The sequence below is a fragment of the Heteronotia binoei genome, chromosome 8 (assembly GCF_032191835.1).
Source record: "Heteronotia binoei isolate CCM8104 ecotype False Entrance Well chromosome 8, APGP_CSIRO_Hbin_v1, whole genome shotgun sequence".
Lineage (NCBI taxonomy): Eukaryota > Metazoa > Chordata > Lepidosauria > Squamata > Gekkonidae > Heteronotia > Heteronotia binoei.
In genome coordinates, this window is record NC_083230.1 from 100,859,365 (window position 1) to 100,884,188 (window position 24,824).

At 43.6% G+C, this 24,824-nt stretch overlaps 1 protein-coding gene across 1 annotated transcript in view; it reads left to right on the top strand.

Moving 5' to 3' along the window:
• TMTC1 (transmembrane O-mannosyltransferase targeting cadherins 1) overlaps positions 1-24,824 on the top strand; it is a 246,580-nt gene that overhangs the window by 114,383 nt on the left and 107,373 nt on the right. Inside the window, exon 9 of the mRNA XM_060245730.1 lies at positions 18,674-18,795. Within this exon, the coding sequence (XP_060101713.1) occupies positions 18,674-18,795 (122 nt within the window). The remainder of the gene's footprint in view (positions 1-18,673; positions 18,796-24,824) is intronic.

Genomic DNA, 24,824 nt, shown 5'->3' on the forward strand with positions numbered 1-24,824 from the left:
GGAAAAAAGATGATCTGGGTAACTACCAACCCATCAGCTTGACGTCTATACCTGGAAAAGTTTTAGAACAAATCATCAAATAGTCGGTCCTGGAACATTTAGAAAGAATGGATGTAATTACTAAGAGCCAGCATGGTTTTCTCAAGAACAAGTCATGTCAGACTAACCTGATCTCTTTTTTTTGAGACAGTGACTACCTTGCTGGATCAGGGGAATGCTGTAGACATCATTTATCTTGATTTCAGTAAGGCTTTTGATAAAGTTCCACATACTATCCTTGTTGACAAGTTGATAAAATGTGGTTTGGATCCTGTTACCGTTAGATCTGTAACTGGTTGACAGATTGCACCCAAAGAGTGCTTGTGAATGGTTCTTCATCCTCTTGGAGAGGAGTGACAAGTGGAGTGCCTCAAGGATCTGTCCTGGGACCTGTATTGTTCAACATTTTTATCAGTGATTTGGATGAAGGAATAGAGGGAATGCTTATTAAATTTGCAGATGATACAAAAATGGGAGGGGTTGCAAACACAGAAGAAGACAGAAACAGGATACAGGACGACCTTGACAGACTGGAAAACTGGGCTAAAATCAATAAAATGAATTTTAACAGGGATAAATGTAAAATTCTGCATTTAAGTAGGAAAAATCCAATACATGGTTATAGGATGGGGGAGACTTGTCTTAGCAGGGGTCTTAGTGGATCATATGCTGAACATAAGTTAACAGTGTGATGTGGTGGCTAAAAAGGCAAATGCAATTTTGGGCTGAATCAACAGTAGTGTCCAGATCACGTGATGTGATGGTATCGCTTTACTCTGCTCTGGTAAGACCTCACCTGGAGTATTATGTTCAGTTTTGGGCACCACATTCTAAGAAGGATATAGACAAGCTAGAACGGGTCCAGAGGAGGGTGACGAAGATGCTGAGGGGTCTGGAGACCAAGTCCTATGAGGAAAGGTTGAAGGAGCTGGGGATGTTTAGCCTGGAGAAGAGGCAGCTAAAAGGTTATATGATCACCATCTTCAAGTACTTGAAGGGCTGTCATATAGAGGCTGGGGTGGAATTGTTTTCTGTGGCCCCGGAAGATAGGACCAGAACCAATGTGTTGAAATTAAATCAAAAGATTTTCCGGCTCAACATTAGGAAGAACTTCTTGACCGTTAGAGCGATTCCTCAGTGGAACAGGCTTCCTCGGGAGGTTGTGGACTCTCCTTCCTTGGAGGTTTTTAAACTGAGGCTAGATGGCCATCTGACAGCAATGAAGATCCTGTGAATTTAGGGGGAAGTGTTTCTGAGTTTCCTGCATTGTGCAGGGGGTTGGACTAGATGACCCTAGAGGCACCATCCAACTCTATGATTCTCCCTTGTTCTCTCTGTCACTAGCACTTCTAAAGCACTTGCTCTTGGACTTAGTGCCTGAATACTTTCTCCACCATTTCATCAGTCCTGGGCAGAAGATAATGCATGGACGGATGAAATATCTGGTTCCTCTGTACCTGTGATCTCCTTGTTCTTGTTAGCTGTAGCTGAAAAGAGGGAGAAAGGCAGATGATGAGAATGTGGGACTAGACTAGAGTGTTTTTAAGCCTCTCCTCTTATATTAGGAAGAGAGCTGTTGTTGAACCTCATTTTTGAATTCATTTGTCACTCTACTGGCTCCTCATTCCCTCCTCGTCCGCCTCTTCCATCCTAATCAGATTTCCTGTGACCATGTTGACCGATCACTTTAAAGCATACGCATCCAGCTTGTCAGTCCTTATGCTTGGAGAGCTTGTGGTACAAATAAACTCCACTACGAGAAACAAACAAACAAAAATGAGTTGAAGGCTCTCTCTCTTTTTACAAGTTTTTTAAAAAACTTTTGTTTTTAAAGTCTCAAGTAATACAAGCTTTTGGCACAGAGCTGACAATTTAGCCTAGGTTAGCCACCTTTTCAGAAATGTGCTGCTTGCCTCGGGTTGGTAATGAAACAGGGAGACTCGGGAGGTATGTGTGAATTTAATCGCAAATGCTTTGCAACACCAGGCAGGAGCAGGACGAGTGACGTGATACCGAGGAGCTAATAGAAATGTTGCCAGCTTCTGTTTTGAGAACAAAGGAGGTGTTTGTACCTTGAACTGCTTTGTGCTCTTAAAGCAAAATACCCAGAAGAAGTTGTAAGTCTGGAAAGCTAAGACAGACCTGTTCTTAGGGTTCCCAAGTCCAATTTAAGAAATATCTGGGGACTTTGGGGGTGGAGCCAGGAGACTTTGGGGGTGGAGCCAGGAGACATTGGGGGTGGAGCCAAGAGCAAGGCTGTGACAAGCATAATTGAACTCCAAAGGGAGTTCTGGCCGTCACATTTAAAGGGACAGCACACATTTTCAATGCCTTCCTTCCATAAGAAATAATGAAGGATAGGGGCACCTTCTTTTGAGGCTCATAGAATTTGACCCCCTGGTCCAATCTTTTTGAAACTTGGGGGATATTTTGGGGGGAGGCACTAGATGCTATACTGAAAATCTGGTGCCTCTACCTCAAAACACAGCCCCCCCCAGAGCTCCAGATACCCGTGGATCAATTCTCTATTATTTTCTATGGGAATAAATCTCCTTAGGGAATAAAAGAGTTCCCAGCAGACATCCCCCCCCCCCCCCCGCTTTCTGATGGCCCTGAAGCAGGGGGAGGGCCTCCAAACCGGGAGATCCCCTGCTCCCACCTGGGGATTGGCAGCCCTACCTGTTCTGTTTCTGAACACGTTCTACAGCTAGATGTTAGGCAGCCATGTTGGCCCAGGAAAAATCCCCCAAATAATAGTCATGCGATAAATTTTCATTAGGACCAGGTGACATGGAATAAAATGGCAGGTTTTTGAGATCGTCAGAAATCTTAAGTCAGGCTGAACATTAACTACAAAGACCGAAAGGGCAGCAGTGTGTGTGTTGGGAGGGGGGGGGGATGTCTCAGAGCATGGTGGGAAAACCTGCAATGTGCCTCTCAAAGAGCATTAAAATGGATTTCAGATGGCAAGTTTCTGAATGCTCCAAAAGCCATGCAACAGAGAAGTTTTTTAAAATGCGACCTCTCCCTTCTGAGATGAAGAAAGACACATGTTTAATCAGATAATCTGGGGAGACATCAGAGTACTGCTTTGGGTGATTCAGTGGGCCTGTGTTGTGTAAGCAGTGATTTGGAACCAGATCTGGTCATGTGCAACCATTTGTATGGAGCGACACTTTACCCTCTTATTGGCATGCATGTAAAAAGTACATATTTGGTTAGGCCCATAAAGACTGGGGAGACCCAGGTTCTAATTAGAATCATAGAATCATAGACCTCTAGGGTCATCTAGTCCTATCCCATGCACAATGCAGGGAATTCACAAATACCTTCCCCTAAATTCACAGGATCCTCATTGCTGTCAGATGGCCATCTAGCCTCTGTTTAAAAGCCTCCAAGGAAGGAGAGCCCACCACCTCCCGAGGAAGCCTGTTCTACTGAGGAACCGCTCTAACAGTCAGGAAGTTCTTCCTAATGTTGAGCCGGAAACTCTTTTGATTTAATTTCAACCCATTGGTTCTGGTCCTACCTTCTGGGGCCACAGAAAACAATTCCACTCTATCCTCTATATGACAGCCCTTCAAGTTCTTGAAGATGGTGATCACATCACCTCTCAGTTGCCTCCTCTCCAGGCTAAACATGCCCAGCTCCTTCAACCTTTCCTCATAGGACTTGGTCTCCAGACCCCTCACCATCTTCTTCGCCCTTCTCTGGACCTGTTTCAACTTGTCTATATCGTTCTTAATATGTGGTGCCCAAATTTCCTGTGGTGCCCTGAAGTTCATTTGGGCTAATCACTCTTTCTGCCTTGTGGGGTTAAAATGAGAGAAGGGAGAACCTTACACACATCCTAAGCTCTTGGGTAAAAGGGGCTGATAAAAAGATGACTGGTCAATAAACAGATAACCACTAAACACAGTGCAAAATTGTTCAAAACACAAACTTCTAACCTGCCTTTGTGCTGACCAGACAGAAACCTGCTTTCCACAAACATTTCTTCTTTACTTGCTGGTGACAAATATACCTCTTTGATGTCCTTTGTAATGTGCAAGGCATATAATGCATTTATTTCCATGAGTATATATGTAGTAGGGAGTTACAATTGATTTAGATCTTTCTGCATCTAGTATCAGAGTTGGTTGTCAAGGCAGCGCAAAACACACATGCTCTTCCCTGCCTTCCTCTCTCCCCTTTCCCGTTGCAAAGAATTTGAGGGTGTGTTCTCAGGCTGCAATGAGCTTTTTGAAGCAGGTGGAAGTAGCATGTGTCTCTAAACCTGTGCAAAACTTGTAGCATCATGCACCTCCTTTGCCTGTTACAGAGTTACGAGTGCAGTAGCACCTTTAAGACCAACAAAATTTTATTCAAGGTTTGAGCTTCCTCAGTAATTGTGTATTTGCTGATTTGTAATGCAGGAAGTGACTTTTGCATGAACAAGGCAACTGACTGCAAAGAAATGGGAATGTGAATAAAGAGTGATTTAAAAAGACTGAGGCTCTAACCTGGACAGCCCAGGCTAGCCTGATCCCTCATCAGCTCTGAGAAGCCAGTCCTGGTTAGTACTTGGATGGAAGGTTACCAAGAAAGGCCAGGGTTGCAACACAGAGGCAGGCAAGGGCAAACCACATCTTTTGCCTTGAAAACCCTATCCGGGATCACCTTGATCAGCTATGGCTTAATAGCAGGAAAAAAGGACCAAATCATGGAGGTATATTGACAAGCTTAAAATGTGCTTTGAGTGAATTGGGGAAAGGATAAGAGCGAATGTGTGGTTGCTCAACTTTGTGCCTAACGCTGCATGCATCTTTTCAGCCCACGTTTTCATACTGGTTATGTAAACTGGCCATGCATTGGAAGGGAGTGCATTTTAATAGATGATTGTAACGTGGGTCCCCCCCCTCCTTTTGTTACCAAACATGTTGTTCACTTGGACATTCTGATTTTCATTTTTGCACAATTTCTGCAAGCCTTGGGAGACTGTATATCTAAATGAATATGAATAAAAATGAAAGCAAGCGTATGGTAAAAAGGAAAGAGCTTAGCGTTGCTGATATGGGGTTGGGGGGTTGGGAGGTGCCGTGTCGAGATAGGTGAACATGCTCTTTGCAGGCAAGAACTAGATGTGGCGTTGGGTGGAATATAATTACAGAGTATATCTTCTGGATTTTTGCTTTCATTACCAGTGATTTTCTAAATGAGACTAATTTGTTGTTGATGCTTGCGGTTTGGGTAATGACCTTGTTGGAATGCTTGAACAAAGCTGATAACAGGTACTTAAGCAATGAAGGTTGATGGTTTTGTTTTCAATCACTGATTTTTTTTTTTTAATGTTCGTAATCCAGAAGGTTCCTAGATGGATGGCTCGCGGGATTTTGCCTCACGTACTTTTGCTCATGCTGCTCTTAGAAAGGGTCATGTATTATTTTGCTGGAGAGAGTATTGCATTGTATGTTTTATGGAGGCATAGCTTTATACTTTCATTTGCTTGTTTGGGGGGATCAGCATTGTTTCTTTTACTCTTAGCCACTTTCTGTTGCATTCTTTCACGTAACAAGGAGAGAAGAGGCTCTGCAGATTTGATTTTCTTTATTCAGTCTAGTCAGGTTTAATTAAACCTGTTCCCAGAAGTGTTTCTGTTTCCTGCATGCAGGTCATAGTTCTTGCCAGACAATGTGTTCCTTTTCAGCCCATAAGGACCCAAGAGAGATGCCTGTAGTGGCATTTCTTTTTATAAACTAACATTTTTATTTCCCCAAACTGGATAGCCTAGGTTAGCTTGCTCTTGTCAGATCTCAGAAGCTAAGCAGGGTCAGTCCTGGTTAGTGCTTGGATGGGAGAACACCAAGGAAACCCAGGCTATTCAGAGGCAGGCAACTGCAAACCTCCTCTGCTCATCTCCTGCCCCATGTCTCATGAGGAGTGCCATAAGTCGGCTGTGATTTGATGGCACTTTATAGTATCAACACTATATTGTATAGTATCAACACTACTATATGTAGTATCAAATACTATAAATGTATAGCACTTTATAGTATCAACATTGTATTTGGTAAAATGTGTCCCCTTCATATAGCATATATATTAGGCGATCCCTCTGGGATCCCCATCCTTTTTGAGCCTGTGGGCGTATCATAGGGCTGCCAAGCTCCCACCGTGGGCAAGGGATCTCCCACTCTGGAGGGCCCCAGTCTGCCGGCAGGGAGCAAGCTGCTAGGGGGATGCCTGCCCCCATAGAGTCCCATTGCTATGCACCATCTCTGGTGTGATAACATCACCCAGCAGTGACATTATCATGCTGGGGACATTCTAGGAATCGCATTAAAACTCTACGGTGCTACCTAGAGTGTCCCTGGTGCAATGTCCCTGGCATGATGATGTCACTTCTGGGCGATGTCATTGCACAGTGAGTGCAAAGTCTGAATGAGAGAACACTCCCCCGCTACAGCAGCAAAGAGACTTGGGAACCCTAGTATATCATGATCCTATGCGTAGTGTGGCTTATAGGCTCCAGCGAATCCTGTTCTGGAGTAGCTGCAGGGTCTACATTTCCCAGGATCCCTTCTGTCCCTCTGATTGGGTGGGCAGTAGTTTTGGAGGGGAAACTTGCCCAGCGGGCTGGTACCTAGGAGGGTACCTAACATTAAAAAGCTAGCTGGAGAGAGGGTGTTGTGTTCTCTTTGAAAAGGCTGGGCTGGAGAAGGCTGGAGCTGGGGAGAGATCCCTCACCCACATGTGGTGAGTCTTTGGTATTAGAGGGACGGGAATGTATGTTAATGGCTGTTATTTCACTTTATATCATCTTTACTGTTTCTATCTTTTACTGCACTAATAATTAAAACCACTTGTTGTTTTGGGCACTTATAATAAACTTGTTATTGTTATACTGCCTGGGTCCTCATGTCTCTTTGGTCACAGTTAAAAGGTACTTGCTCACAGGGAAGATACAGGGGTTCGGTGGGTGCTCTGGGCCCTCCCTAACAGACCCTTACCAGAGTGGTGGCAGCCAGCAGGTCTTTCCTGGTTTCCTGCTGCTTGGCAGGGCATCTTTGCAATTCTGACCTAGTGAGGGGGACACAGCCACAAAATGGCTGCCCCATCATACCTTCAGGCACACAAGGCATACCTTGTGCTGTGGTAGCAATTGTTGAAAAAACATTTTTTAAAATCTGCACAGCCAATCAAATATCCCATGTAGGATTACCAGGTGAGGCTGACAGGTGGGCAGGGGACTTACCAGGAGCCTCCATTAGAGGGGCGGGTCCAGGAGAGGGAACTCTGAAGTGAGTTCCAGATCAGCTGCCTGTTGCATTTAAAGAGTCCATGTTCCTTTTACATGCTCCCTCCACTGGAAATAATGGAAGATGGGGGCATCTTTTTTGGAGGTTCATAGAATTGGAACCCCATGATCCGATCCTTTTGATACTTGGGTGGGATTTTTGAGGAGAGGCATCAGCAGCTATGTGGAAAATTTGGTGTTCCTATTTCAAAAACAGTCCCCCTGAGCCCCAAGGATCGATTCTCCATCATACTTTATGGGGACCGGTCTCCATAGGGTATAATGGAGCAGCCAGCAGCTATTTCTCCCCTACTTTCTGACAGCCCTGATATGAGGGAAGGGCCTCCAAACCAGGGGATCCCCTGCCCTCAACTGGAAATTGGCAACCCTACCTGAGTGACCAGTCAGAAACCTTGCTGGGCAAAAGCGCCACATAGCATAACCCACTTTCTCAAAATACTTGATGTGTAGCAGGAAAGGCGTTGACAGTGATCATAGTGCCCTGGGGCACAATGTTGGGGACCCCTGGAGCAAAACATTTTTAATTGAGGATCTGCTTTCAGCTGATGATTTATGTAATCAGTCCGCTACTTAAAGTTGTGAAAGAGTCAAGGACATGTTTTTTGCTGACATCCTAAGTTTAAATTGAAAGACAATGCAGACATGCTGGAGTATGGAAAAATCAGGCCACAACTTTATAGATTACCGATTCCTCTGGTGTTGGCATGGAATGGGAGTGGGACAACAGGTGGGACATGTTTGGGGCATGTTTCCTGACCACTGATAACTGAGCAATATGCTGACCTCACTCTTGCACATACAAGACTGTTCCAACAGACTTTACACTGTAGCCCCCAGCAAAGTTCCCTTGCAGTTGTACGCCTGTGTGAAGTTGCGGATCAGTTCCTTCACACACTATGTAAGCTCAGCAAGGAGACAATGACAACTTGCAATTTAATTACGTCTCTAATTAAATGGTGACCTAAAAGTGTCGTGCAGTGTGGCTGTTAGTGAATTTAACACAATTTCCTTTCAAGTGTGCTGAATAGGTTCTTATCCATGGGCATGTCCTAATTATTTTCAGGGTGCTCATTTCAGTCCTCTGGTTTGCTGGGTGCCATTTTTTCTCTTCCGGCTTTAATTGTCCACCACTGGAGAAGGAGAATGGAAATTCTGCCTTGGTTCTCATTGAAACCCAGTTTGAATTACTTGTCAGTTCTCTCCCAGGATAAAGGAGATTTTGTACTGTTTATTTAACTCAGTGGGGACTTAAAGCAGCTTATGTTGGTCTCCTTTCCTTCATTTTATCCTTACAACCACCCAGTTGAGGTAGGCTAGGCTGAAAAAGTGTGACTAGCCCCAGGTCACCCAGTATGCTTTCATGGTGTGAGTGAAGATTCAAACCTGGGTTTCCCAGATACTGGTCCAACACTCTTAACTGCTGCATGGTTTTTACCCTATCCTGCACATTGGGGGTTTTGCTGGGTCAATTTTACAAAACTGGGAAGAAAAACTAACAGGATTCTGTTCACAGCATACCTGGTGCATGCCCAAACAGTGTATTCTAAACACATTAAAATTAGGAAACTTGGTTTCCCCTTTGAGGATTTCCCTCTCCTGTGGCTTTTTGTTAGCACTTGTAGCCTCTTATGTATCATGTATGAGACCTTATCACAGCTTGCCATAATTTTACAGTTTGCTTTCCAATCACCAGCTAAACTTTAGTGAAAGCACTTGCACTTTATTAATCTAGTAGAGGCCAAAATGCAAGAGAGTTTTGGAATCACATCTAGCACCCCCCCTCCCCGAACGCACCTTCTGCCTTTCCAGACACTTTCTGCCTTCATGCTTCAAAGACCCTGCAAGGTGAGCCCGGCTGTTTATTGACTGCTTACGTTTTCTCGCTCTCTGGAAACTGCCTTCATTTTCATAGTAGAGCAATTTCGAAGAAATCTTTCCTTGATTTTCCTGAGGGCCTGCTCGATTTCCCATCCGACACCTCCACGAAGGTCACTATTGATGTTCTTAATGCTTCAGGAATGGCGCTTTCTCTTTGCATTAGCATTTGGTTCACAAAGAGGGAGCAATAAGTCAAAGGACTCTGGCTGGCAAAAATGAGATTCTTCCCCTCACCCCCCACCCCTGCTTCAGCTTGCCTTGTTGATGCTCATATGAGCCTATGAACCACCTAGCAGATGATCTAAGGGCTAAACCAGCCACAACTCGGAGCTCTGTGAATGGACGGTCCTGGCTTTTCTTTTCTTTATCAGATTTGCAGGGGTCTGATTCAGATTGGGGCTGTGGTATGAGGAGAGGAATGGGGTTAATTTCCCCCCACATGATATTTCCTGAGCTGAAATAGCCATGTAGAGCTCCTATTTCCCCTGTTGGGGCAAGCATACAGGTACCCATATCAGTTCCCTGTAGTTTTCTGCCACTGGGGCAAATGACAGCTCTACATGGTAATTTTAGGTCAGGGAAATGGCCAAAGGGAAACTTTAGAGTCACCCTCCCCTACTCAGAAGATATTGGATTTATATCCCGCCCTCCACTCCGAAGAGTCTCAGAGCAGCTCACAATCTCCTTTACCTTCCTCCCCCACAACAAACACCCTGTGAGGTGGGTGAGGCTGGAGAGGGCTCTCACAGCAGCTGCCCTTTCAAGGACAACCTCTGCCAGAGCTATGGCTGACCCAAGGCCATTCCAGCAGGTGCAAGTGGAGGAGTGGGGAATCAAACCCGGTTCTCCCAGATAAGAGTCCAGACACTTAACCACTACACCAAACTGGCTCTCACCAATTGGTCCCCCTGCACCTGAACTCCCAGCATCACTTCTGGCCAGAGCTTTTTTCTGGAGAAAGAAGTGCCAGATCTCTCAAGAGGGAAATGAAGGAGAAACACATAGGTGCCCCTTGCGAATTTAAAAAAATTTTTTTGGAGAATTTTGTTTCTATGAAAAGGTTCTGGAACTCCATTCTCCCAGGAATCAAAGCTGTATTCCCCCAGAAGAAAAGTTCTGTTTCTGGCCCTAAGCTCTTAAAATTGTAACAAGTGATCCAGTGTGTGTGTATAAAGTGCTGTCAAATTCTACCTGACTTATGGCTACCCCTCATGTTTTTTTCAAGACAAAACACATGCAGAGGTACAGGGGAGGGGGCACAGTGGGAGGGCTTCTAGTGTCCTGGCTCCACTGGTGGACCTCCTGATGGCGCCTGGGTTTTTGGTCACTGTGTGACATAGAGTGTTGGACTGGATGGGCCATTGGCCTGATCCAACATGGCTTCTCTTATGTTCTTATGTAGTTTGGCATTGCTTGCCTCTGCAAAGTGATTCTGGACTTTGTTCATGGTCTCCCCCATCCAAGTACTAACCAGGGTGGACCCTGCTCAGCTTCTTGAGATCTGATGAGATCAGGCTAGCCTAGACCTCCAAAACAGTGATTCCTTAAGGAGACACAAATAGCAGAGTGAGGTCATGCTCCTATGTGACTGTTCCTTCTAAAGTTTCAGACAACTGACCCACAGGGTCGGAATACAAACTATGACACTGTTGGTGCATATTCAGGTACCCCATATCTCAGATCTTTAAAGCCACTGTTTCTTATGAATCCCCATTTACAAATGCAGGCACGCACAATCCTGTCCACTCAATCATGTTTTGCCTTTGCAAATGCACATACAACTATAGTAGAAATTTCATAGTCAGAAACATAATTGGCTTATTTTAATGTCCTAATGTCCTAAATGTGCTCTCTCTCTCTCTCTCTCTGTCGAGTTGCATCTGTCTTACAGCAGCTGAGAAGGGTTTTCAAGGCAAGGGGTGTTCAGAAGTGGCTTGCCATTGCCTGCCTTCATGTTGTGACCCTGGACTTTTTAGTGATCTCCCATCCAAATACTGTTCAGGGCCAACCCTGTTTAGCTTCTGAGATCTAAGAACATTGGGCTAGCCTGGGCTATCGAGGTCAGGGCAAAATGCTGTATTACGAGAGTTTAATAAAGGATGCTACTCTGGAGAAGACTCTTGAGAGTCCCTTGGACGGCAAGAAGATCCAATCAGTCAGTCCTAAGGGAAATCAACCCTGACTGTTCCCTGGAAGGTCAGATGCTGAAGCTGAAGCTCAAATACTTTGGTCACCAAATGAGAAGGGAGCACTCCCTGGAGAAGATCCTGATGCTGGGAAAGACAGAAGGCAAAAGAAGAAGGGGACGGCAAAAGGTGAGATGGCGGGACAGCGTTACTGATGTAACAAACACGAATTTGAGCAGACTTTGGAGGATGGTGAAGAAAGGAGGGCCTGGCATGACTTTGTCCATGGAGTCGCAAAGTGTCAGACTTGATTGTGCAACTGAAAACAACAACAACAACAAGAGATTCAGAATTGGGTCTTCCAGATTGTAGTTTGACATGCTGTCCACAACACCATGCTGCCTCTTCAGGTATATGGAGCACAGCTTCATCCACCCTAAATCTGAGGGTACGGGGAAGTTCATTGAAGGACTCTTTTTAATACTATTCTTGTATTTTGAAAAATCATTGTGGTGCCCTTTTATCAAGAATTATTCTATGCCCATAAATGTACAACTTGTTTGAGCATCAGATTCAATTGTTGGTCTTCCTTGGCACACTGAAGCAATCTGCGGTCTTTTTGGAATGAACAGAATCTATAAAGGTCATTAAAAAAAAAAATAGACCCAATTTTGTCTTTTTTGTCTCCTGTCTGAATAAGTCTATTATGCCTTCTATGCATTTTGTTCAGTAAAAAGTTAATGTTTGTAGGGATTAAGGTGGATAAAATCAATCCAATTCTTCATAAAGCTGCTAGGAGCAAAAAAGGGGGAAAATATGAAGAATGAAGATTAAGCTCTGATTAATAACTTCTCAGTCATGTGTGTGTCTTGAAGTCGATGAAAGACGATAACACAAAATGTTCCTAAGTGTTAACATTTCACTTGCATTTGAACTTGCTGCATCAAAGTAAGGAATGCATTAGACAGAGAAAGACTTGCTAACCTCACTATTTCTGACTGGCTGTAGTTTTCCAAAGTCACAGTCCTACTTTCTGCCCCTGCATGCTGAGATCCTTTTTAAAATGGAAATCCAAAGGCAGGGGCTGGGACCTTTTGTCTGTGCCCAATACTCATCTATAGCTGATTTTGCTATACCTGGATGTGGCATGAAGGGGAAAAAATAGAACACTCTTTGTCTTGACACTCAGGATAACCTAATGAAATTCAGCATTGGAAGGGACCACTAAGGCCATCTAGTCCAACAACCTGCTAACTACAGCTGTAATATCACCAACAAGTAGGTAAAAAGGTAAAGGTAGTCCCCTGTGCAAGCACCAGTCATTTCCGACTTCGGGGTGATGTCGTATCACGACGTTTTCACGGCAGTAGGTACCTGGTACTTAAACCTCCAATGACAAAGAACCCATCACCTCATAAGGGAGACTATTTCAGTGTCAAACACAACTCATCATCAGGAAATTCTTCCTTGAATTTAGACAAAACCTCCTTTACAGTACCGTAATTCATATCTGTTAGTTCAAGACCTGCCTTCCAACAGGACTGAAAACATTTCTTCCTCACCTTCCACATGGCACTCCTTTAGGTATTGGAAGGTGGCAATCACATCGCCTTGCAAGTATCTTTTCTCCAGCGTAGAGATTCCCAGCTCTTTCAGTCTCCCCTCAAAGGACATGGTCCCGAAACCCCTCAGCAGTTTAGTTGCCCTGTACTGGACTCCTTCTGTCTCTTTGACATCCTTTGAAACTGTGATTCCCCAACTGAACACATCCCTCCAGGTGAGGTGTAAACCAAAGCGGTCTACAGCAGCACCAATACTTTATGAGAACTCAACACCACACTCTGCTAATTCAACCTAAAAAGCCCTTCAGGGGAGGGCAGGATATAAATCTGATTAAATAAAACTAACAAATAAAAATCTCCATAGCCTTTTTACTGTCACTACACACTGCTGGTTCCTATTAAACTTATGGTCCACTAGAACCCCAGATGTTTTTCACAGTCAGCAAGATTTGACCTATCCAATATTTATATAACTGATGTCTTACTACCGAAGTTGCAACACTTTACACTTCTTCATTTCAAACTTTATTTTATTTGCCTGGGATCAGTCTGTTAATTGTATCCAAATCCAGCTACATATCGCTGTCCTCCAAGGTATTAATTACACCACCCAATTCAGTATCATCTGCAACCTTGATGAGCACATTCTGAACTTCCTTGTCTAAGTCATTCATAAAGCACTGAGTGAAGGTTTTGGGATCACATCTATACTTGAATCAGGCATGCTCCCTGCTCCTTTCAGGGACTGATGTTGCACTCTGTATTCCCTTTTGTGCTTGAATAAGACTGTATGGACAACACACTTGGATTCCCCAGTAGCTCTCTAAACCCAGTCTAAAGACCCCTGGTAGACAGCATAGGGGGATCATCAGAAATACTTTATTAATTACACACAATTTGTGGAATTTGCTTTACACATTGCTTTTACAATATATAGTGTAGAGATTTTAAAAGGATTTTGCAGATATAATGGACAGATTTATTGGTGCTGATCAGCCATGGCATCTAATATCTACATTAGTATATCTCTGAGTGCCAGATGAAACACAGAGGAAGATATCTGTCATCTTTTAGCCCTGTATGTGAGCATCTAGATTGCTCTGGCTGGCTGCTGTTGAAGACAGAATGCTGAACTAGAAAGCCTGTGGTCTGAGCCAGCAAACCAGTCCTTAATAACCTACAAAAATCCTTGTTGGATCAGACCAATGAAGTTGTTCTGGTCCAGCATCCTGTTTCCCATTGTGGCCAACCAAATCCCCCAGAGAGGGCTCAGATGACAAAGCCGTCCTCTGTTCTTACTTTCCAGCAATCAGCATACAGGGGGATATTGCTTCTGAACAAGAAGATCATATTAGGTAATCACTGCTAATTGCCAAAGATTGATCTCTCCTACATGAATTTGTCTAATCCCCTTTTAAAAGCCATCTCCTCTTGTGGCCGTCATTGCATCCAGTGCCAGTGAGCTCAACAAGTTAACTGTGCATAGTGTGAAAAAGTACTGTCTTTTGGCTGCTCTTCATCTACTAAATTGTTATTTTTAAAAAATTATCTTCTTAGCAATGAAGAAGAACAAGTTGCTACTTTGCAAATTCACTGAAAATTGTTCCTTCTCTGACAGCATATGGGAGTTTTATCATAAAAGCTCTGTTTCTGGACTATTGCACATCAGTTATTTTTTTGTTCACTTCTTGCCTTTAATACGAAACACTGGCTTTTTCTATCTTGTCAATCTTCCCTGGTCTAAGTCCAATAAATAATTCCTCCACATAAAGAATGTGGGCTTAGGAACATCCAAGTTGAAATTGGTTTACCATTTGCAGGCTCTGATTTTTTTCCCAAGTGTAGCATTTTGGTTATTGTCTGCTTCTCTATCAAGGGGAGAAGGACATTCTGATACGCTTGGGTTCTTCTTTCCACAATCCCTAGAGGCAGGAAATTTATTGCACTTTCCATCTCTGGGGGGAGGAGGAGACCACCTTCAGTCTTTTTTCCTGCCTCCGCTGGAGAGAGCAGTGGATTTAGAGAACTTCTGAGATTTTCCTTTAAGGAGCTCCTTTGGTTGCACATGGCTTTTCTCTTTCCATGTTTGTTTCTTCCCATTTCTTTAAATAACAAACTTTGTTCTTTTTGGTCACATCTCCCCCATGGCTATTTTCCTTTTGCCTGCTGCCTCAGTCACGGTGATGTCTGCAGCTGAGGTATCCAACCATGAGACCTCCTCTGAGGGAGAGTTGGGGGAGTTGATCCCCAGGCAGCAGAGCAGGAAATCCCTGCAGACCTGCATGTCCAGCTGTCCCACCATGGCAGAGCTTCTGGAAAGAGGCATAGGCGGCAAATTGGTTAGCTTGGATCATGAAGAAGCAGGTTTGATTTTTGGCGCCAAAACCGCACCCTCTACTGGGACTGCCAAGGTGGAAGCAGGGAATCCCCCAGTTTGGAGGCCCTCCCCCTGCTTCAAGGTAATCAGAAAGTGGTGGTGGGGGGAATACCTGTTGGACACTCCATTATGCCCCATGGAGACCGGTTCCCATAGGGTATAATGGAGAATTGATCCATAGTTATCTGGGGCTCTGGGGGAGCTTTTTTTAAAGGTAGAGGCACCAAATTTTCAGCATAGCATCCAGTGCCTCTACCAAAAACACCCTCCAAGTTTCAAAAGGATTGGACCAACGGGTCAAATTCTATGCGCCCCAAAAGAAGGTGCCCCTATCCTTCAATATTTCTAATGAAGGGAAAGCATTTAAAAGGTGTGCAGTCCCATTAAATGTGATGGCCAGAACTCTCTTTGGAGTTTAATTGTGCTCCTGGCTCCACCTCCAAAGTCTCCTGGCTCCACCCACAACGTTCCCGGATATTTCTTGAATAGGACCTGGCAACCCTACCCTCTACTTATCAGCCAGGATGGCCTGCATTTTCCTATCAGGCCTGCTCAGCACAGCCTTCTGTGGCTATCAGAGTGGTGAGTTGAAGGGAGACAATAATGGCTCCCTGCCAGGAAAAGGAAAAGCTCTTTGTTGTCCCAACAGGCTTCCAGGACTGGCTAGAACAATTTGTCTCCAATCACAGAATAAAGAGCTTCTTGCAAAGCTACAATCCCTAGGACTTTGGAGAATTGGTTTGGCCAGTTGAAAACAAGTTTCTAGGATAAGTGGAGGCCCCAGTATAATTGTGTATGATTTGATATTTGGATACGGTATTGATACTCCATCTAAGCTGTGCATCTGTTGTCCGTGTATATGGCGGTGCCATTGAAGAATATGGGAGGCAATATTTCCTGGCGCTTGAGCAGTGTAAAATGCTTCACTGCGCTATAGACTGAAACATGGCTGTAAAGATAACACCATGAAGCTTCATGTTTCTGGCCTCTTGGTGATTCCTTGTCACATTTGCTTAGTTTTACTGGGCATCAAATGCGAAAGTTTGCCGCCGTGTCTGGAAGGGCATTCTCAAAGGGAAAGTTAACAGTTGCAAGAAGAGGTTGTTTTGCAGCAAATTGCTAAGCAAATGACCAATTACAACAGGTTTTAAAACCCCTGCAGAAATTTGTTCCTGGAAGGTACCTTCTGGATTAGTGTTGAGGTGGTCACTCTTGGCAATCATTACGCAATTAGCTGTGATCATTAAGCATCTGATAGTGCTTAAGAGAACAGCCGGTTACTACGAAATGTTCTAGCCCAGTTCTAGCTGGGACAATTAAATTTCTTCTTTTGGTGTCTCGTGTTACCTACTGTTGCAGATTATTATGGTAATCTTATTCAAGCAAATCTATAACAGGTGACTCTCTCCACGCCCCACCCCCCAACATAAGGGAAGCATTGTTTTTAAAACAGACACATGGAAATGAAGGGTCTCTTTGCTTGTTCCAAAGCAACATTACCCACTAAATCAGAGAGCTGTGTTGATGCCTGATCTTTATAGGTTACAGCCCTCTGACTGGAGTCAGAAGTTAATATATTCCAGGTGTCAAGTGGGAACCTTGTGTCCTGGTCTTATTTATCTGTTAAGGTTTTTTTTTTAAAACTTGAAATAAATGTAAATATTCTTGAAATGAGTAAATACGAAAGAATTGTTATGATACAAAATATATTTGCACGTGTAAATTAAATCAGAAACGCACACATACATATCATTCCTTATCCCTTATCATAACTAACTAGAAAATAAAATATGATTTCTGAGATTCAAGGATATTTGGGGCGTGTGTATATAATGGAGGCCCAATTATGTGACACTCACATGACTATACCAAAGCCTTCCAGTTTGTCAGTTCTGTTGGTATGAAGTGAGCGGTTCTCTAGAGCTTAAAAGAACATTTCCATAGAAATATATGTATCAAAACTGAACTGTTAAATCAGTTTGTTCAAAGCCTTTTCTGGATATTAATCCTTCTGTTCAAAGTTAACTCTTTTCCAAGGACGGAGCTGAAAACATAGCTGAGAAATCAGAACTTGTATGCACTTTGCAAATTCAGAAACTAGAACAAATTGTCAGACATGCTGTTTGTTCAACCATCACCTTTGTGACCAGAAGCTGCAACAAATCAGTCCTCTCCTGGGAGGGGGGGGGAGGTGTTGTCTTTTCTTGAGCTGTTTTGGGCAGAATGAAACAGGTTTGGATGGTACCCCACCCACTATCTTCCTGTATATACTGAAAAAGTGGGATGATGCATGTTCTGCATCCTAAATCCAGAATAACCATGAGATGTTGGTATTTAAATATAGGGGGGTTAAATCCCCCCCCCCAAATATATTTGCATGCACAGGCATATTAGAACATGCAGGGCTTTTTTGTATTAGGCACTCCTTTGCTTAGGCCAAACACCCCTGATGTAGCCAATCCTGCTGGAGTTTACGGGAGGCCCTGTAACTAAGAGTTCTGTAAACTCTTGGAGGATTGACTACATCGGGGGTGTGCGGCCTGATATGCAAAGGAGTTCCTTCTACAAAAAAAAAAGCCCTGGAACAGTCACTCTGGCCTGGCCCAGCAGTGGCTCTGGGCCCAGCCTCCATGTCAGAGGATGCTAGCAGCTACTTCAGCCCAGCATGAGCTGGCCAGCAGCCAGACCGAGTCATAGTGGTGGTGGATGCTGGCAGCCATGCCAGGGTTGCAGGAGCCACACCGGGTTCAGCTGTGGCAGTGGATGATGCAGGCCCTGTCATGGAGTACTCTGTCATCTACACTGGGCTTGGCTGTGGAGGAAACTGGCAGCTGCGGCAGAACAAACCACGGAGGATACCTGGTTTGATAAATAATATGATGCTGAGCTATATATTATAACATTTCATATGTATTATTTGTTTTGGCTGGCTTTTCTTATTTATTATGTTGTTTTAAGTGTTGTAAGTCACCGTGAGACCCCTTGGGTGAGCTTTTAACAAAATCTAGTGAATAAATACAAAGGAGATGGTGAATAGTGTCATGGCTGACACCCAAGTGCATCAAAAGTGAGAAGTGTGTTGGCACACACTTATGATGAATATCCAGATAGTCCAGGTCTCTACTAAGCAGGGGTCATTTTGTAGAAAAATAGGTGGTGGAACTCATCCAGGGATTGTTATGCAGCTGCACATACTATTCACTGGACAAGGAGGTGGAACTCTCAGAAGGAGGAGCTCTCAGAAAGGTTCAGGAGCTGTGCTCCTGTGAGCTCCCACTGAATTTGAGGCCTGCTACTAAGTATAGATATTGTTATATGAAAAATGAGCCTGCGATCTAGCCTCAATTTGGTGTTCTCTTTCACTCACGTGCCTCCAATTCTTGCTCTCTTTCAGAAGCTGGAGCACAGAGAAGTCCTGGTTGGGCTATTGTTCCTGGTTTTTCCCTTCATACCAGCCAGCAACCTCTTCTTCAGGGTGGGATTTGTTGTGGCGGAGCGTGTCCTTTATATGCCAAGGTAATTTCGCACTTTTGAAATCACTCTTCATTTTATCTTTCTCTCGATGTACATATAGATACAGTCCACCCTCCCCCTCTTCAAAACATCTGTGAATATTAAATGTCTCCCGTTTTCTCTAAGACCTCTCAAGCAACATCTGTTGGACGGTGGCAAATAGAACAGTTTAATTAGTTACGGGCTGTGCAGCGATTCTGGGTTATGCAATTTTTTAAACATTACCTCTTTATTAACGTTCATGGTTTGCTGTTCGCCGAGCTCTGAATAAATCTCTAGAAATGAAATTTCTGGGTTAAATACTGACCTGCTCAAGGGCTTCATTGAATTAGGTGCTATGGTAACAGTAATTTTCAAATATCTCAGTTGCACTTTGACTAAATCCAGCTGCCTGATGGAATGAATCATAGCTGCAAAGCTTTCCCTGAGAGAATGAGCCTACCGTTGGTGGTGATTAGGGATTTCCTTTCTCGGTGGCCCAGTTCACACCACAACCAGCATGTGCTTGAGTGTAACCAGAGTGTGATGGGTTGCTGCCAGACTTGCATCTTGGCTGTGCCTACAAGGTGGTGGTGTTTCTCTCGACTGGTGACTTCATGTGGATTTCTTACGTGGATGAGGGTCACCTTTATTTGCACAGTCGTGGCCAGGTTTTGGGTACTTCAATTGTGCAACGGTAGCAGTTGCGACAGATACATGCAGAGCCCCTGAATGGGAACTGCTGTAAATATGATGATGATATTGGATTTATATCCCACCCTCCACTCTGAATCTCAGAGTCTCAGAGCAGCTCACAATCTCCTTTATCTTCCTTCTGCACAACAGACACCCTGTGAGGTGGGTAGGGCTGGAGAGGGTTCTCACAGCAGCTGCCTGTTCAAGGACAACCGCTGCAAGAGCCATGGCTGACCCAAGGCCATTCCAGCAGGTGCAAGTGGAGGAGTGGGGAATCAAAACCCATTTGTCCCAGATAAGAGTCCATACACTTAACCACTACACCAAACTGGCTGTGGTCTATATGGTCAAAGTGAGATCCCACTGGATACCTCTCTGAGAAGCCTGAATTTTTCATTTGTTTGTTTGCATTTGTAATTTTTTTAAAGAACCAAACTAGATACAGTTTGAGATCTTTTGTTCTTAGCTGGCTAATGGGACTGTTCTCTTGAGATTCTTTACTTTTGTCCAAATTACTATACTTCAGTACAACCATCCCAGATGAGTTGCATTGTCCCAGCTTCCAGCTCAGAGCAGCGGTGATGTGATACTAAAGGGCCAATTGGTTTTCACCCAGCCTTACAAAGATGTTGACTCATGCTTAGCTACATAGGTCTGAACAACTTGATTCTCAGCCTAAAAAAATTGATTCTCCCTCTTGTCCTGCTCAGCCTAGCCCACCTCCACTCATCTGTGCTGCCCATCCTAACCTTCAACCTGTATCTTGCCGGGTAGAACAAAGTTGGGATCCAGTAGCACCTTTAAGACCAACAAAGTTGAATCTGTCTTGCTGGGTGTCTTGCAGCTCAGCCTTGGAATAGGAAGATGGCATCTCTCCCTGAAGTCATGTTTTTTGGGTAGGAGGGGGGAGACACCTCCCTTTCAATTTTTGTTCTGAAAAGGCACACAGGGCTTATAATTCTGATCTCTCGTTGGCTGTAGAATTGCTACTATCCAACCAGGAGTGTTGGTTGGTGTTAAGAGAGATTTTAATGTTAAAGAGGAAAGTGTTTTGAAAGGGATGCAACCTTTCATGCTTCTTCCCTTCCCTTCCCTTCCCTCCTCTATCCTCCTCATGCCACTGGGAGGTAAAAATCCTTTTCTTTCAACTCTGGCTTCTTTATCCTGAATTTCCTTGTTCAAATGTTGTTCATACCTCAGCTTGATACAGAACTGGAACTTAAATCTTGAGAATGAAAAATGTACGTGGCAGCTAATTCGTATGTTAGATTGAAAACGGATAGACTTTGCTTGTTGTTCCAAGGTTCCCTGAGGGGAGAGAAGGAGGCATGTACAGGGAAGGGTCTGGAGAGGGCTAAACTCGATTGCTTTCAGAAATACTGAACAGTGATGAATTGTGTCTCTCATTTGGTTCTCCTTAAAAATAGCTGATAACCTCAGCAAAGGAAGAATAATTCCCCCTCCCCTTTGCTCCAAGGGGGAGTTTGGCAATAAAACGATTGAACAAATAGAGCAGGGACTGGCTTTCCCCCCTCCTAATGTTACTGCAAATGCTATTTAGAAGTGGTTTCATCTCTTGCTTTGTTGCCAAATGTAATACATCTTCTGTGAATTTTATTTCTGCTCTTAGCTATTTAATTTAGAATACAGTGAGGATGCCTAAATGGTGCAGACTGACAGTACGCTCGATTGGTGTATATGGAGGTGATTTGAAGACCCTCTTTGATCTTTTCTATATAAAAATAAACATTTGTTACTGCGTGCATGGGGACAACTGTGTGACAACTGCCATCTGATTTGGGAGAAGGCAATAACTGAATATTAGTCAAAAGTCAGTGGGATGAAACAAGGCCTGGTCTGCCACATGATATAGTATTAGTGTTGCTAAGTCCCTCCTGGCAACCAGCAAATGATGGGGGAGGACTTACAAGGAGAAAGGGGAAGGCCCAGGCCATGTTGCTGGTATCACACAGGAAGTGATGCCATTACACTGTGACATTGCTGTGACAATCTGGTACTTGGGGAAAGCTCTGTGATAAAAATGGCTTCTACCATAGAGTTTTAAGGTCACATACCAGAGCATCACCTTAATGTCGTTGGCACGATGTCACTTCCTATGTAATACTGATGACATGGCCTGGGCTTCCCTCTTCATCCTGGTAAGTCCCCCTGCTTGCCAGCTGATCGACAGTGGTGGGGAGGGGCCTGGCAGCAGGGGACCCCTGCCACCACCAAAGGGACTGACAGCCCTATATGGTATAGACAAAGAAGCTTAAATGAACAACTTTCCAGTTGCATAGAGTGGTTGTTAAAAGTTAACATACCAGTGTAACACACAGTCTACTGGTTCCTGGCATGCTAAGCCTGCTAAGCATGCATAGTGGCTTTGCACAGATAAGCCACCCATTGGAACAAGATGCCAATGTGAATGTAAAGTCCTGCAGGTAAATCTTTTGCCTTTCAGGCATCAGCTTTAAAATGGGTCTACTGACTGCTGAACGAGTTAGTAGACTGTACCAGTTCAGACTGCAGGTAAGGATAACAGCGCCGTGATGCAGAAAATTTTCTAGCGTTTTATTTTCTACCCCACATACATAAACAATGCCCCCATGTGACCAACCCCAGTGTTTGTCCATGGCTGTTATGCTGCAAATCAGTCAAGTTAGATGGGCTGAATTTGGGATATTAGGTATGGACCAGCCCCAGTGCTTGTACATAGTCCAGATTGGTACATAGCATACTTGCCTTCTTTTGCTAGCATTATTTAAATTTTCTGACATTATTTAAATTATTTATAATTATTTAAATTATTTATAATTTAAATTTGAATGAAAAAAAAATCCGATTCAAATTATTCCAGCAAACCCACATCGCTGGGAGAATAGTGTATTTGAATGCTTTCCCATGTATATATATTTTAAAAGCTCAATGCAAACAAAAAAAGACAGTACAACACACAGAGGTTTTAGCTCAGGTTGCTTTCTACTGTGTGTGGTGCATGCGAGGGGTTTTTTCAGTGTGAACCCCCCATTTGGAATCTGGTGTGATCTAATCCATTATCCTGCCTCAGAATTCTAGCATCTCATTCTGCTGTATGTATCAGCTAAGCTGCAGACATCTTATTTAGTTAGTGGAAGGACAGAAAGTTGTCCACAATCTTATAAATTGCAATTCCAAATCACTTCAGTTCATTCACATTTCATACCAAGCACCAATCTTCTTCTATAGGGAAAAACTCTCAAAGCCTCAGCTCACACCAAACAGGGTTGTTGTGATGTTGTGGAGAAGGCGAAACTACTGCCTTGAGCATTTGGGTGGAAGGATATAAAAGAAATTGATCCTAATAGATTAAGTCATGAAGCTAATGAAATAACTAGCATAACCTACTGGCCAGGATTGTAGGGGTAAAGTAGAATAATCCCACAGAGAAAGGATGGAATATTAAAAAAGTCAAATCAGTGACTTTTTGTAGATTCAGATACATATTTCTGCATGTCCTCATCACCAATTTGTTGTTCAGTTTTATTTCTCAGCAAATCTTATCGTTCCATCATATTATCTAACTATTTAATAGCATTTGTCAGTACTTTTCATGTTTTTTATAATTCTCCTTTCTCACAGGGACTCAAGATGGAGTCCACATCCATTATTTATTTCAGTGGGACTCACATCTGAGTAGACACAGTTGGATAACTACAGATTTATGAGAACTGAAAAGCCCCATATACATCCTCCCCATAGCTGCTAAAATCCTGTATGAGTAACATTGGTGTTTTACAAATGCCCCAAGTCAGGTACTGAAGGCTGTTCAGAGGGAATGAGTTTGAAGCAGCCAGCGTTGGTATGGCGTTCAGGGATTTTCTTCCCCTCTCCCTTTAATCACTATTGGTTCCTAGAGTCTTTAAAAAGCTTGATTATCCAAGAACCTCTCTTCTGAGAACAATATCCATTTATCTGAAATTGCTAATGTGCTCTTAGTTATTTCCCTTTCCATTGCCTGCATCACACAATGGTCAAATTACAGAAACCATTTCCTGGTTAATGGGCTTAAGTCACTTTTCTATTTGTGTCAGTCCTGGGAACTTTCACTGTTGGACAGGATCCATGAGTGTTGCAGAAATATAATGCTTGCATTTGCCTAGTATCAGCTCCTTGGATTTGGATTCTACTGGGGAGATTGCAGCTCAGTGGCAGAACATCTGTTTCCATGGAAAAGGTCCCCAGTTCCAAACCTGGGGTCTCGGGTAGAGGGCCTTCACATCACCTACTACCTGATCCTTTTAACTAGAGATGCTGCTGATTGAATCTGGGACTTTCCGCATTCAAGCTGGATTCTGTACCACTAAGCCGCAGCCTCTCCCAGTAACCAGTTTGTTGGCTGCAACCAGGGGTCATTTTGTAGAAAAAGAGGTGCCAGAGCTCATTAGCACAACTCATTTGCATATCCCACATGCCCCTGATGTCACCGGAAGGTGTACTAAATTATATCAGTTCAGCGTCTACCTTAAAATGCTTTTTGACATATAATTGTCATAATAAAACCTTACTCCCATCATACTATTTAGATTACTTTCTCCTATGTGCCACAGTGGCATGATGATTTCCATCTGTTTGCTTTATATGTTTTGGTTATTCCCCCCTTTTTTGTGGAGAAAAATATTAGAAAGTTTGTCAAATCTTAGAGTTTAGCAAAATTCTCACAGGGGTTTAGAGCAATGGAGCCCAGAAGCAAGTATTTGAGTGGAAAGGCGGGGGGGGGGGGGGTAAGAAAGAAAAAGTACAATAAAATTTAGAGGTTCCGGAGTTCCGCTCCTGCTCAAAATGAGGCCTGGCTACAATTATTCTTTGAGAAAGATGATGGGAATGCAAGTCTAGTAAACTTAAGGCTACAGTAGAAATTTCAGTCAGTCCAGAATGGCTGGTCTCTGGTTAATGATGGGAGTGAAGGAGTGGGAGTATGTTGTTCTGAGGCTGAGAGGGCTACATTGGTTCCCAGGTGGTTTCTAAACGCAGTTCATACAAATGGATTTTACATGTGTACAGTTTTGTGCTGCTTTTTCCAGCAGGTGTGGAGCAAGATTTGGATGGGAGTATACTGCCAGCACATGAGTAGCAGCTAGGGGTGTATGTAAAATGGATGAGAGGAGAATGATGGGTCCCCATGGGGGGATAAAGGCAGGTCTAAATGAATAAGTAAGCAAATTAATAAATAAAACATTGTATGATGACCCAGGAGACTTATCCATCAACAGAGACATGTCAGATATTTACAGGTCCTTTCACAGAATGTACTTTGCCAGTTATCTTCTGATGTATAAGAGAGACCCAAGATCTAGTTACTTCATGCCATAGTATTC